Raw genomic sequence first — 13,229 nt, forward strand, 5'->3', positions numbered from 1 at the left:
GATACAACAGCTGTGATAAGAGCACCTCAAAATAAACCAGAGGAGCACAGCTCACTCTCAGCAGAGAGAGGGAGGACAGAGATACTGAATGTCTCTGTCTCTGTCCAGGACACCACACTTACAAAACCATAGTCCCCTGATTGTCATACGAACAGGAATCAACCTCAGAGTGTTACATAAAGTAGGTGCTTGTATAAATCTTTGCATCAGTCCAACGTCTTTCTGTTAAGATCTTCAGCAGCCATTTTATGCAATGCCTCTGCTGCTTTAAACCAATGCAGCACTAATTTTATTTTAAGCTGGGATGCTGTTAACAGCCATATAATTATTCTAACAAATGGGCCTGACAGGCCTAGTCACTGAGCAGCAGAGAAAAAAATTAACTGTCTCTCTGATTGGCCAGAATTAGAACAGACCTCCTCCCCAAACCCAGAGAAGATAATGCGCTCTAAGATCAAGTCATTCCTTCGCTTAATAAGTGCCTAACACTCGCCGCATCCACTGACAGTTGCGGTGCAGTTCTGTGCTGCGCTTACACGGAGGCGGTTTGCTGAATTTGATGCAACCTGAAAGTGTATGAATATTATCCACAAGGTGAGAGCTATTTTTGGAAGCATTCATTTATTTTTTCTTGTTCATGTTATGACTGCAGTAATAATTTTTCACCAGAGGATGTCACTGGTCGGAGTCTCTGCAATTTTTCACTCTGGATGTTTTTTAGCCCTCCACACTCCCCCCTTCCTCCCCCTAAGATAAAATGTGAATGATTTCTTCTTCCTTGTGTTCCTCCAATTTAAACAATCGTGAACGGTACGGGAGCCATTTTGAATAACAAAAACCTGAAATAAGCTGCAACACACATGCTTGGGTTAGAAGTATATTCTTTTAAAACAATTTTGAATTTAATCTGAAAAAGTAGAGCACCAAACAATAAAGTCCTCATAGCATAAAAGAGGCACTCCGTCTTGACTTGCCAGTTTTGATGCAAATAGCTAAACAACAGATTGGCTACTGAGGTTTTTCTCCTCAAAAAATCTTAGCTGAGAGGTAAAATGATTCGTCCTCTGTGTGTTTTACAGGGAATTTCATAGACATGAGAGGCACAATGCAGTTCAGTAAATATGAATACACAATAAAAACAAAACACAAACACAATCTGAATACATACTGTATGCAAAAGCAAATCGAAGGCGTCACTTTTCCCTTCACATTTTATGAGCATTCTGCATCTTTATCACAACAAATAAAATTACATAACCGTGAAATCAAAGCTACATACATCTTCAGAAAGGGAAACAGAATTAAAGCAGTGCACCTTTGAATTTTTTTATGTAAACATGAGTGAACAAAGTGTTTTCTGATTTTGAAATCCGTTCTCAAACTGGTAACATAACCACTCGAAGATGTGACGTGAATACAATTTTTTTTTTTTTTTAGAAGATGAAACACACGGTGTTAGCGATCAACACTGTGCTATTTTCGCCCTCGTTAAAACCTCCGTTACATCAACTGCAGACATTTTACCTCTTAAAGAGATATAAACAATCCGCATAAAAAGTTTTCAGAATTCAACACTGCAAAAATAGTTTAAATCATAAAAATACACGTATATTTACAAAGAAGAAGTAATGCATTTGGTGAATGATTACTTACATTTTGAGTTGAAGCACAGTAATACTCAACCAACTCACGCTGTTAACATCATTACTTTAGTATTACTTACAGTAAGTGATATTGATTCATCCAGTTACACTTGAAATGCAAGAAAACACACTTTTGACTGATCATCATAGCCCCTTGAAATTGTGTGCAACATGTTTCACAAAATGAGAAACGTGAAAAAAAAAACGACTGGAATGTTTCAAAACCACAACGAGAACAAAAACATGTTTTACTCCCCCATTTTCACCGACCAAGTCAGTTAAACACCAAAGATGAAAGGATGAAAGTGCATCGTCAAAACTCATAAAAATGCTTATGGTCATTTGTATAAGAGAGAAATAAAAGCTGTTTAATAAAAGCAAATACATGAGATCAAAAGCAATGCCAGCGTGGCTCACTGCATAACTGCATCACTGCTGCATAAGTACAGATATACCATATAAATAGTAGTCAAATATTTACCAGTATCAATAAGTGCTCACGTTCTAATATATAAATACATCTTACAGTATTCATAATTACATAATAACTTCCTCTATTTTTGTGCAATAGCAAATCCCATGCATTTTTACCAAGATAAAAACCACAACATTAAGAGAAATGCAACATAAACATTATTTAAGATTGTTTCACATAAATCAAGCTGCATCCGTCTGTCAGAAGAACTGACGGGGAAAGAAAGAAAAAAGCTTTCCTTTGTGAGAACTTTCTGACGGCGCCAACATGTATGAATAAAGAGTACCTCAACATTTGTCCTTATTCAACAACAACCTTCCGATAACAGGTGATGAAAAGCAAAATAAAGGCACAAACCCTTGCCGCTTGATTAGAAGCACCAAACTGCACAAGAAGCGTCTACTTAAAATTTGGTCAGACTGTTTCATAAAACACGTACTTTTCCCCTTATAAATAGTCTTTATTTACTGCACTACTGCATCACACCTTGATATGATTACATTAAACAACAGTCTATGTTCAAAGTACACATACAGTAAAATACAGTTTGTATGCATCTAAGAAGGACTATAAGGACATTTGTACAGAATCCATAAATATAATTTATGTGCAATTGTACGCAAACTATTATGTCAAACAAAGGCATATTAGCATAATATCTTTCCATATTGCACCTGCACCCAATAATGATTCTCCACCTTGCAAGACTTCCTGCTGCTCGTCCAATCATTTCAAAGAGTCTCTGAAGAGGAGAGCACATCAGACAGGTAGGGTTTTTTTCTACACTGTAAAGGTTTGATGTCCGCTCAGATTTAAAAGGAGCTGTCTGGAGTATGTGCACGACCAGAGGAAGTGTTATTATAGTTCCTCTAATGCGATAAAGATGGGGTAATATGCCTAAAGGGCAGAGGACAACAAGGTTGCAGATGTGGCAGAGGGGCTTTTGTTCCTGTTTCAAATCAAGGAGACACAAAAGAGGGGGCTTCAGTGAGGGTCCTCTGTGGTAATCTTCAATGAGGCGATGGCTTTCAAGCAGGTCTGGACGTTCTCCTCCTGCCTGCTGTCCCCGACGTTCGGGTCGAGGGTTTTCTCCTGAGCGGCCTGTTGGGAGGACAGCTGGTTCTGGCCTCTGATGTCCTCTCCTCCTGTCTCAAAACCGTGGACAGATCCCTCCCTGCTGCTGCAACGCTGGCCCTCGCTGCTCTGAGGGCTTGGCGCCGAGGAGGGGGTGACATCAGTGCTGGAAGAAGGCGGGGAGTGCAACATCTGGAGGCCTCCAACAGGAACGACGGGGAGCAAACTGTGGGCCTGCTGCTGGGAGTGAAGTGGGAGGTGGCTGAGGATGTTCTGGTGATGAGAACTGGCAGCACCAGGCAGACTGGAAGCCAAGCTGCTCCTTTGATCCTGAAACGACATATTGGCAGCGTCAGGAGCAGTTTCAGCCTTGCCAAGATAATTTATCATGTGAAAATGTATTACAGTTTGCAAAAAATGCATAAACGTGAAAAATACAGCATCATTGACAGCACAAGGAGAACACATACTGCTGCCATGGCTACACAATAAGTTTCAATTGCTTGATCTAGATCAACCTGTGCATCAAAATACACTGACAATCGGACGATACAGTTTTTCAGTCAGGCAAGTGTAGCATTAAAAATGTTCTTAACTAGCCTCCTAAAAGTCCTTAAATTAAGCCACAGCCAAACACTCCACCAAATACCATCCAAATCTGTTATGAAGTTTTTGAGACAAGTTGCTAATTGACTGTACATAGACTATACCTTATCCAAGTGTTTGTTTTAAGTAGGTGCACAATGACATACCATTTCCATTTCAAAGGATGCTTGTTGATGAGCCATCTCCATCTTTGCTTGGTGTCTGGTTTTATCACAGCTGCCTCTGTGTTGGTGCGAGCCTCTGCGTGGAGAAACCGCCCTCAGCACAACTCTTTGCCGACCTCTTGAAGACTTTCCAGCCAGCTCTGCTCCCGGAGACATGGGTCTTTCGATTGAGACCGGGGAGAGGTGCTGAATGGGTGTCAAGCTGGGCGAACCAGGCCTAAGCGGGGAGGTATCCCATCTCGGAGAGGAGCGACCCCGTGGGGAGATTTCTCGCCTTGGGGACGGGTAACGCAGCCGTGAAGGGGAGGGCTCCCTGATGGGGGACTCCCAACCAGGAGAGAGCAAACAAGAAGAGTAGGGGTCAAATAGGAAGCTGGCGTGGTCTGGAGACAGCAGAGCCAGAGAGTCTTCATCCACGGACTTCTCTCTCTGGTCCATTGTACGGACAGGTCTGTGGTCTGAACCAGTCCGCATGCCAGAGGACTGCTGGCGGATATCTGGGTCAGGCAGAGAGATGAGGGAACAGCCGTGGATGGCAGCAGTGGCTGTGACCGCGAGAGAAGTAACTCCACATGGCTGAGGACTCGTGCTTCTTGAGCGCAACTTTGGAGTGGAGTCACCCTCATATTCGTCGTCCTCATCATCGTCTTCATCGATCTCATCAGCTTCTTCATCCATTCCGTCAGAGTCTTCTGCATCTGAGAACTGGTGTTTGGTTGTGACCATCACCTCTGTCTTAGATTCTTGTTGGTTGTCATCCACTGTAAAAGACAAAGGCGTAAGTTTAATGAGATTTTATTAGCTGTGATTCACACACATGCAAGAATATTATATGTCTCTTACCATGTTCCTGTATCTCTGTCTCGTCCAATGTCACTGACACTCCCAGCTCAAGACATTTCTTCATATGTGCCTTTGACTTCATATGTTTAGTCAGGTTTCCTGTAAAAGGATAAAACAAATTATAGTACCACTTTTTGCCCAAAAAAACTTCTTAACTTGGAAAGGAAAACTGATGAGAAGAAAAATGAGGACAAAGTGGAACTGCGTTGCTGACTTTGCAAAATAGTACCTCTAAATAGCAAAACTAGGGGCTTTGCTGCTGCTGAAAATTGTACTTTTAAACTAGAGGATCATTGCCTGGAGAATACTCACCTTTAGTTTTAAAAGCAAAGTTGCAGACCCGGCAGATGTACGGCCTCACGTCCGTGTGGGTCCTGATGTGTTTTTTCAGCATGCTCGGCTTTTTACAGCGAATACCACACTCCTCACAAATGTACTTGCCCCGGCCTCGACCTCTGACATACACGTAGTCTTCATTGGACTTAAACCTGAAAAATATATACAGTTTTATTTTAGAAATACTGTACTTAACACAGTCCTGAATAGGTAACAGAACATAGACTCATACAGTGTAAGGACTAACAGCCTAATATAGCTGCTGTATTTGCTGTCAGCAGAAATGACAAGTGTTATGATAACTAATATCTTGACTGACCCTCCCTCGAAGATCTTAATGCGTGTTGGCACTGTTTGGGTTGTGGAAGCCTCCCTCTCTTTCCACTCCTCCTTGGTAGTTTTCACTCTGCAGCTGGTGTCTTTTGCCTTCTTCCCGTAGGTGATGTCCACCTCTTTGGGCTCCGGTTTCCTCTGCAGCTGAATCAGATGAACAAACATTTTGTTAACATCCCTTTTACATGGACACCGCATTGACAATGTAACTTGATGCTTCCAATATTGTAAGTCACACGTGGTGTTATACAGCGTGTTTTGCAAACATGAATTATGCCGCTGCTGCTACTACTGAAGGAAACCCAGTACCCTTAACTAACTAAATGTTGATTAACAAGATTTACAATTTACTGAAAGCTATGTCAACCATCAGTTTTTATCAGGCCAAATCCAATACAATGGAGGTCTGCAACCGCCGTATCAAATCTTATGATGTAATAAGAAGCAAAAAAAGAATTGCCAATAGTGGCTTTTTAGTGTTCAGTGTGCCATATTCAAGGGAATCGGGTCCTTTAAACTTTCTATATTTCAAACAGTTACCTGAAGCTTAAATTTGGGACGGGGGGAACTGCCCACTGCAGCTTACTTATAAGTATTTACTGCATAAATGTGTGTATAATTGAGTTAAAAGGTTTAGGAATAAGGCTAGACTCTTTTTTTTGTATTTAACAGTAATACGTTTTAGAAGCAATTCAGAGATATGATCATTTTTTCACCTGTTCCATGGTCTGCCTCCACAGGATGAGGGATGAAACCAGCTTCCCCGTGCCAGTCTGAGACATGGCAGCCACTGTGTATAAAAGCTTGTCTCCCCTCTGTTTGGACCTTAGTAGAGCCATAGCAGCACTGGTAGACAGTTCCAAAGGGTTGGGGTTGTGGGAACTCGCACACCAGGTGGCGTACACAGAAAAGAAAGGGGCGTTGGTGTGAGAGCAGCTCGGCTTGGTGTAGTTGAGATAACACCAGCTCACACCTGTCGTCGTGCGAAGACTTGGAAACTGAGATAACTGTCTTGAATGCTCGGTGTCTGAGATCAGGATATCTCGACTGGTTACCAGCTGTGCCACCATATCCATCTGCACTTGTTTCTCCATGCCAACTTCTTTCGCTTCACCGACTGTTATCATGGAGTAGGATGGTGAGCTGGTTTCCAGGGAGCTACTTTCCATAGCTGACTCAAGTCCATGCTCAGTTGGCTCTGTCACTTTTTGCTGAAGCGTGATAAATTTACTCCTATGTGAGTCATCCTGAGCATGAGGTGTTGATGCGCCCTGCATCTCTGACCTTTGCCCCTTCTCTTCACTCATATTACATTTTCCCAACTCCACAGCACTCAGCTCCTCTACAATTTGGCCAAACATTCTTTCCTCTTTCACACGTTTTTGCTGCTTGACCTCCATGAAAAGGTCCAGGCTGCTAGCAGGGGACAACATCCGTTTGTTAGTGCCCCCACTGGAGGCGTTAGTAGTTGAGATAGTTCTGGAGGTCAAAGAGAGAGGGATGCCTGTCTTGAGTTTAGCTGATGACAAATCAAGGGCTTCAACGTTGAGGTTTTGCATTGAGGGTGGTCTTGTATGAGCTAATAAATTATGAGAGTCTAAATTTCCAGGCAATCGTGAAGTTTGATTCTGAGAGGTGGATGTAATGGAGCCAACACTGTCATACTGATTGTCAATTATCTGTGATACTGAAGTGTATGTGATACTGCCAAAGGATGGCACATGAGTCTGTATTCTTACAGGAACTAACAGGCTTGGATGTGACAGCTGGGGAAATGTATTCCCAGTGGAGAATATTGGCAAACTCTGAGGCAGAACAGCAACTGCTGTGAATGGGGGGGGCGTGCTGCTGAAGTACTGTGGAAACGCTTGTGATGGGACTTGTGTAACCTCAGTGTCCATATTCAATGACTCCTGTCGCACCAAGTTTCCCCTCCTTCTCTCCCTCACAGCCGAGTGGCCAGCACTGATGTCCACGTGTCTAACTTTGGATGTTGGAGAAAGACTGCCATAGTCAAATGATATGCTGCGTACCTCTGGGAACTCCTTGCGCAAGTTACAAGGCGCCTGCTCTGAGGAGGAGCGTCTCATTTCATGTTGTTGACGCTGGTTAAGCACTGAGAGGGAGTGCCCACTCCCTGGCACAGCTAAGAGCTCTAGCGGTTTGCCAAATTCATCCTGCCTGGCTGGAGAGACAGACTTCAAGCTCTCCTCCCTGTCAAAAGAGAAGGCGGAGCTATAAGATAAGTTGCTGTCTTGGCTAGGGCTGCGAGAGAGACTGGTGCAGGCCGACTCAAAACTAGATTCACCAGAGGAGTGCTCGATATCAGCTAAGCGTAGCCTTTTTTTCTTTGGAGGGAGCTTTTCTGGAGGGAATTGTGCTAAAGTTTCACTCCTTTGAGGCCACTGAAACTCCTCCACGTGCTTCTCTGGCTCCTTCACCTGCACCTCTGGAGCTTTTTCTGGACTGTCAGGCTCTACTGTAACCCTAATTTCAGGGACTTGTATGTTGGGCTGCCGCACTAGTTTCGGGCCCATTTGAAACGATTGCCTTAGCCTACTATCACTCCTTTCCATCTCATATGATTCACTTGCCTCCATAGCTTGAAATGAAGAAATACTTTCCTGTCTCTGCCCATGGTACTTGTATGATTCTGTCTGTTCAGAGTGGGGCCTGTTTATTGAGTTTGTGTGCTGGATAACAGAAATTACATTCCCTAAAGTTTTGCGACCCGACATTTCGAGGCTCACTGATATGTCCATGTCACACCTGTCCATCTGTGTTAGCATACTTGAAGAGCGTCCTTTTCCTAACGCCATAATCCCAGCTGCAGCTTGTTTTAAATCATAGTCCTTGCTCGAATCGAACATTTCCTCGCACTGTTCATGATGGACCTCATATTGACCTGGCAAATCTTCCTCTTCCCTCTTCTCTTTCCGACGCTTCCGTGTTGCCAGTTCCATTGCATGCCTCTGATGGCTCATATTAGATGCCATAGAGGGGTAATTTTCCATTTCCAATCCTGAGGGTGCAATGCCACTCTCGCTCATCTTTCCATGGCTGTCAGTGTCTGCATGGCCTTCATGTGCAGAGAGTTCGAAAGCAGCTTGCCGCCTGAGTCTCCTATTGCCCCCAGTGCTTGTTCTCTCATCAAATGAGTGGCTGCCTCTGAGGGCTTGGGGCATGGTCAGACACACTGCTGAGGCTGTTGGCATTGAGTTGCTTCTGATCAGAAGCCCCATATCAGAGCCAGCGTCTAATTGGGGCTCTTTAACCTCTTCCCTCAATAATGACTTTGTGTTTATTCTGATTGACTCAACGGTGTCTTTTTCCTGGGTGAAAACGCGGGAAACACCTTTCTCAGCACGTTTAGCAGGATACTCAATTGAGTCTGTGCTACAAGCCACGAAAGCTGCTGTCTGTTTAGGACTTGGTCTGTAACACTTCCCGAACATAATTTCTTGGTAGGACTTTGCATTAGTGTTCGGAGGACCAGTCTGGTGCTCGGTACTCTCAGAGCGCGAGAAGTAGCCAGAGTCCGTGCTGCCCTTGCTGGACTGACTTGGGAGGGACAGATTGTGCTCCGAGTCGCTGCTTCTTTTTTCAGACAGCCGAAGTGCAAGCCTCTGTTTGATCGTGCAAGATTGAATTGCACGGCTAGCCTCGGCAGCGGCAGGAGGTGCATTGATTTCTTGGGGATGGGATGAACCATCCTGAGCCGACATCGGCGTGGCTCCCTTTTTCTGAGCAATGAGATTTAGTACTTTTACAGCAGTGTTATCTGATCCCTCCACTGGAGAGTCCAGCAGCAGCAGCGGGTCATTAAGAGTGTCCTCGTCCGTGTCCGTGCTTTGCTCAGCATCAGAGAATAACTCTCCTTCCCCTTCAAAAGACCCCTGGTCTGTATTGGCATTATAAGAACCAAGTTCTGAGAGTGGCACTGTTCCAGCTTTGACCGAGTGAGCATGGGACTTTCTGTGTTTGTATAAATTACTCTTGGTTTTGAAGGAGAACCCGCAGGGGACACAGGGATAGGGCCGTTCTCCAGTGTGCGAGCGAATGTGTTTCTTAAGCACACTGGGTTTGGCACATGCCCTTCCACAATAATCGCAAACATACTTCCCGGGCTTTTGCGGTTTTTGTTCCACCTTGCACAAAGTCTCTGACAGCTGATCCATCCCTGAATGGGAGCACTGTTGTTGGACTTCAGGTGAACTGGTGGACTTCCTGTGAGATGCAGGTGCTGGGGACTGTGCAGAACCTAATTGACATACAGCTTTCTGTTTGCCACTGGGAAACTGTTTTGTGGACTGTAGTGGATATGACGACACCTCGTAGTCCTGATGGCATGGGGACTGGATGTGGGAGTGCTGATCTTCTAATTGCAGTGATTTCCCTGAGTCAGACATTTCTTTGAAACCACATGTGTCTCTGCTCTGGCCTTCCTGCAGTTGGTGCCACCCCTTCCCTTCTGATTCCACTGATGGACTCCTTTTAGTCTGTGCTGCCTCTGAGGTGCATTTTTTCTGTGCAACATTTCTGTCCTGACCCTCGGCGGAGCTTCTCACCCCTGCAGTAGTTTCAAGTGACTCCATGAATCCAATGTCACTTTCTTTGGGATCAGTTTTCAAGGACTGTATCTGTTATGTAACTGTAGTGATATTAACATACGTGTGAATCGATTGCTGGGAAGGGTCATCTGAAAGAAATCAGACAGAATTGACAATTAGACAGTTGAAATAAGGATGTATAAAATAAACAGAAAGTTAACCCTCAACAAGTAACTCCATGTTCTAATTCCCTCTTTGAGAGTGAGAGCTATTCAAGACTGTTTCCCAAAGCCTTTCTAGTAAAACTGGAGTATAAAAGTCATAATGAGCTCCATTACAGCAGGAATGGAAACAAAAACATTTTTCTCCACCAGCCGTAAAATGTAATAAAGGTACCGCATGTCAACCCTGGTAGATCAGCCAAATCTGCAGAAGCCGTGTTTGGGTGCATAGATTTGTGTAGGTATCTAAGGCACATGCTTTAATTGTAGTATGTGTGTCAATTATGGTAAGTGTGTTAATTTTATGAGTGAATGTATGAGCTGAATAGGAAAGTAATCAACGAACTTTTGTTATAATATTTACTCTTCTAAGTGTGAATATCTCGATACATATTAATGAATGGTCTGACACACAAGTTGTTGTTTGCAGAAGAACCAGGGACAGGAACAACTTCTATTGATTTAGAAAAACTATGGACAGTGTGAGCTAAGCTTTGAAATATCCACAATATACCTCCAAGGTGTTTAAATTTCTTATCTAGTGGTACATCAATGGTAATAGAGATTTACATGTCCAAAAAATATCAACCAAAATCAAATACTTTGAAGATGAGCGACAAAATGTAAGAAAAAAAGTTTTTTTTCTCAGTATGGTGTTGAAGAATGCCACTACAGGTGACACAGTTAAATACTAGGCAATAAAGTGTGAGGAGTCTTTCTGCACCCCTTTTGATGCAATGTCTACATAAAATATCAAAATGCTCCAGTATACGCTCTCACTCAAAGCCAGGATAGTATCATAACATCATCAGGCTTCCCTTGAGATCTAAAGCCTTAAACGTGTCTGTGTTACAAGTGTCATCGCCTCCACACTGACTTGCACGGGACCCCACACTGTCCTGTACATAAACACTCCGGACTCCTCATCATCCCCGTGGTTAGAGTGAATCGCTTTTGCCGCTACACTTTCGTCTCATACCATGGGGATGGATCTCTGAGGGCACGTCATTTCCATCTTCTCAGTATCAAATGCTGTGTCCTCCCTAACGAGGTTATGTAAGATTATCTGGTTCAAACCCTCTGAGTTCCCCTTAATTAGGACATCCTCCGACTCTCACTCTCTTTCTCTCACTCCCTCTCTTTCTTTGTTAGCACACCGCACACTCCTCAGGCATAAACCAGAGGATACGAATCCAAGGTGACTCTCGAGATGCTAAGAGATGCTTGAAAGCAGCTGTAAAGATGATTACATCCCATTTTGATTTTTTTTTTGCAAATGCCCATTGCCTCTTTTGGCTGTTTACGGTTCAGTAGCTCCGCTTTCAAACAGATTTGATGGCTTCTTCCAGAGCAGGACAGAGAAAAAATATGAATGCATATGAAGGATGGCGAGGGCTGCCTCAGATTGGAACGATCCATGTTTCAGTGGGGAGGTTTACCGAGGTAAACTAAGTGGGGTGCCTGGGGGTAACAAAATTCAGAGGCCTGATAGGGAGCTCCCTTTCAAGGTCGGTCTGACCTCATTGCTTAGTTTCCATCCTCTGTAAGCTACAAGAGAAGGGAAGGGGGAATATAGGTGCAGAGTGACAGCAAGATAAGACCCTCAGAAACAATGCATACCTTTGAACTAAGCCCGATAGAGAGGGAACAGAGCCGACATATTCAGAGTCTCATTGACAGCTCTCTCAACAGATTCAGACTTTTTTCTATTCCAGCAAATTTTTTCTCGCTCATGGCAACAAGCACTAACCTTTACGAAAATATATGACACAGCAGCAATGACGTGCAACAACAGGAGGCAGGTGGGTGGCAGTAGGTGTGTTTCAGGATGATAGTGGGCTGACTGTGGTACAGTACGATTGCATGGATGGAGAAATGACTTTATGGATGGATTTATTTGAACAGCAGACATTCACTGGGCACATCCCATGCTGCTATCCACACACAAGAGGGGACAATGAGCAAACAAATGCTGGTTATGGAGAGCATCGTTATGCCGCTGCATTACATCATTAGAGGCAAAGTTGGCCATTAAAGGGAACAGGCATGTAGCCTCACGCTGACAACAAATCCATAAATATCATAAGGAGATGACCGGCTTTCGAGAAGCTGTATGGTAAAACCCTCTGTGGCACTCTAACAGCAAAATAGCACATAGCATGCAGTATCAATCCACAGCCCTCGCTGTGATCAGAATGACATAAAGCACACGGTCTGATGGGAAGAAAGCCTTGGCTCATACAGCAGCTGACATTCAGATATCAAACATAATCCTCATACAAACCTGACATTTGAATAGTCCCTTGTCCCATATCGACAGTCACATGTGACATTCCTCATACTGCATAGTCCATTTCTCCATTCTCCTCATGCCCGGGTAACGATAATGAAATAAATTAGCAAGGTAAAGTCCCATCAGTCATGAAGCTGCTGGCTGACTGGGTGTACATTAGAAGATCTATTGATGCGAGCTAGTCACCAGAGAAAATACCCAACCGTGACGTGCGGACCCAGGCACAAAAATAGCAAAGGGGCCCTGGGAGGGATTACACAACAGCCCACGTTTAAGGACGCTTTCCTCTCTCTCTCTCGCAGCAGCAGCTGCCTCACACTACACACAAAGTGGGGGAGTCAGATATCATGATGCAAAGAGCCAAACATCACCTTTCTAGACAGCTGATGTTCATTCATCCTCATATTCAACAGTCTATTCTAACCTGAAATTGTGACATCTTGGATAAACTCATGCAGGTACATGTATCCATCAACAATTACAATCTATATAATCATTTAGACAAAGCATGTGGGGGGAAAAAAGCAGAGCAGAGGATACAGGCAAAAGTGACGAGCTCTTTGAAAGGCACTAATCACATGGTGCAGCAGCTCTGAATATACATTTCCTACAGCGTGATCCTATTCAGTTTGTATAGTGAGAGGAACTCAATGAAAAGACTTCGTGTGGCTGGCTGCGAGGATGCTGCAAA

The 13,229-nt window shown here is 43.9% G+C and overlaps 1 protein-coding gene across 1 annotated transcript; it reads right to left on the bottom strand.

Annotated features, from left to right (window-relative positions):
* Window positions 1–864: 864 nt before the first annotated feature.
* Window positions 865–12,716, bottom strand: hivep2b (HIVEP zinc finger 2b). Its single transcript, XM_069661672.1, has 7 exons — window positions 12,530–12,716; window positions 6,191–10,173; window positions 5,461–5,618; window positions 5,118–5,293; window positions 4,806–4,904; window positions 3,945–4,723; window positions 865–3,522 (listed from the first exon to the last, which is right to left on the bottom strand). The coding sequence occupies exons 2-7, from the start codon at window positions 10,067–10,069 to the stop codon at window positions 3,103–3,105; spliced, it is 5,511 nt and encodes a 1,836-aa protein (XP_069517773.1). The 5' UTR covers window positions 10,070–10,173; window positions 12,530–12,716; the 3' UTR covers window positions 865–3,102.
* Between the last annotated feature and the right edge of the window lie 513 nt (window positions 12,717–13,229).

Source organism: Semicossyphus pulcher, unplaced genomic scaffold (genome assembly GCF_022749685.1).
Source record: "Semicossyphus pulcher isolate SPU_LCO1_2020_fin unplaced genomic scaffold, fSemPul1.0.p SCAF_14, whole genome shotgun sequence".
Classification (NCBI taxonomy): Eukaryota; Metazoa; Chordata; class Actinopteri; order Labriformes; family Labridae; genus Semicossyphus; species Semicossyphus pulcher.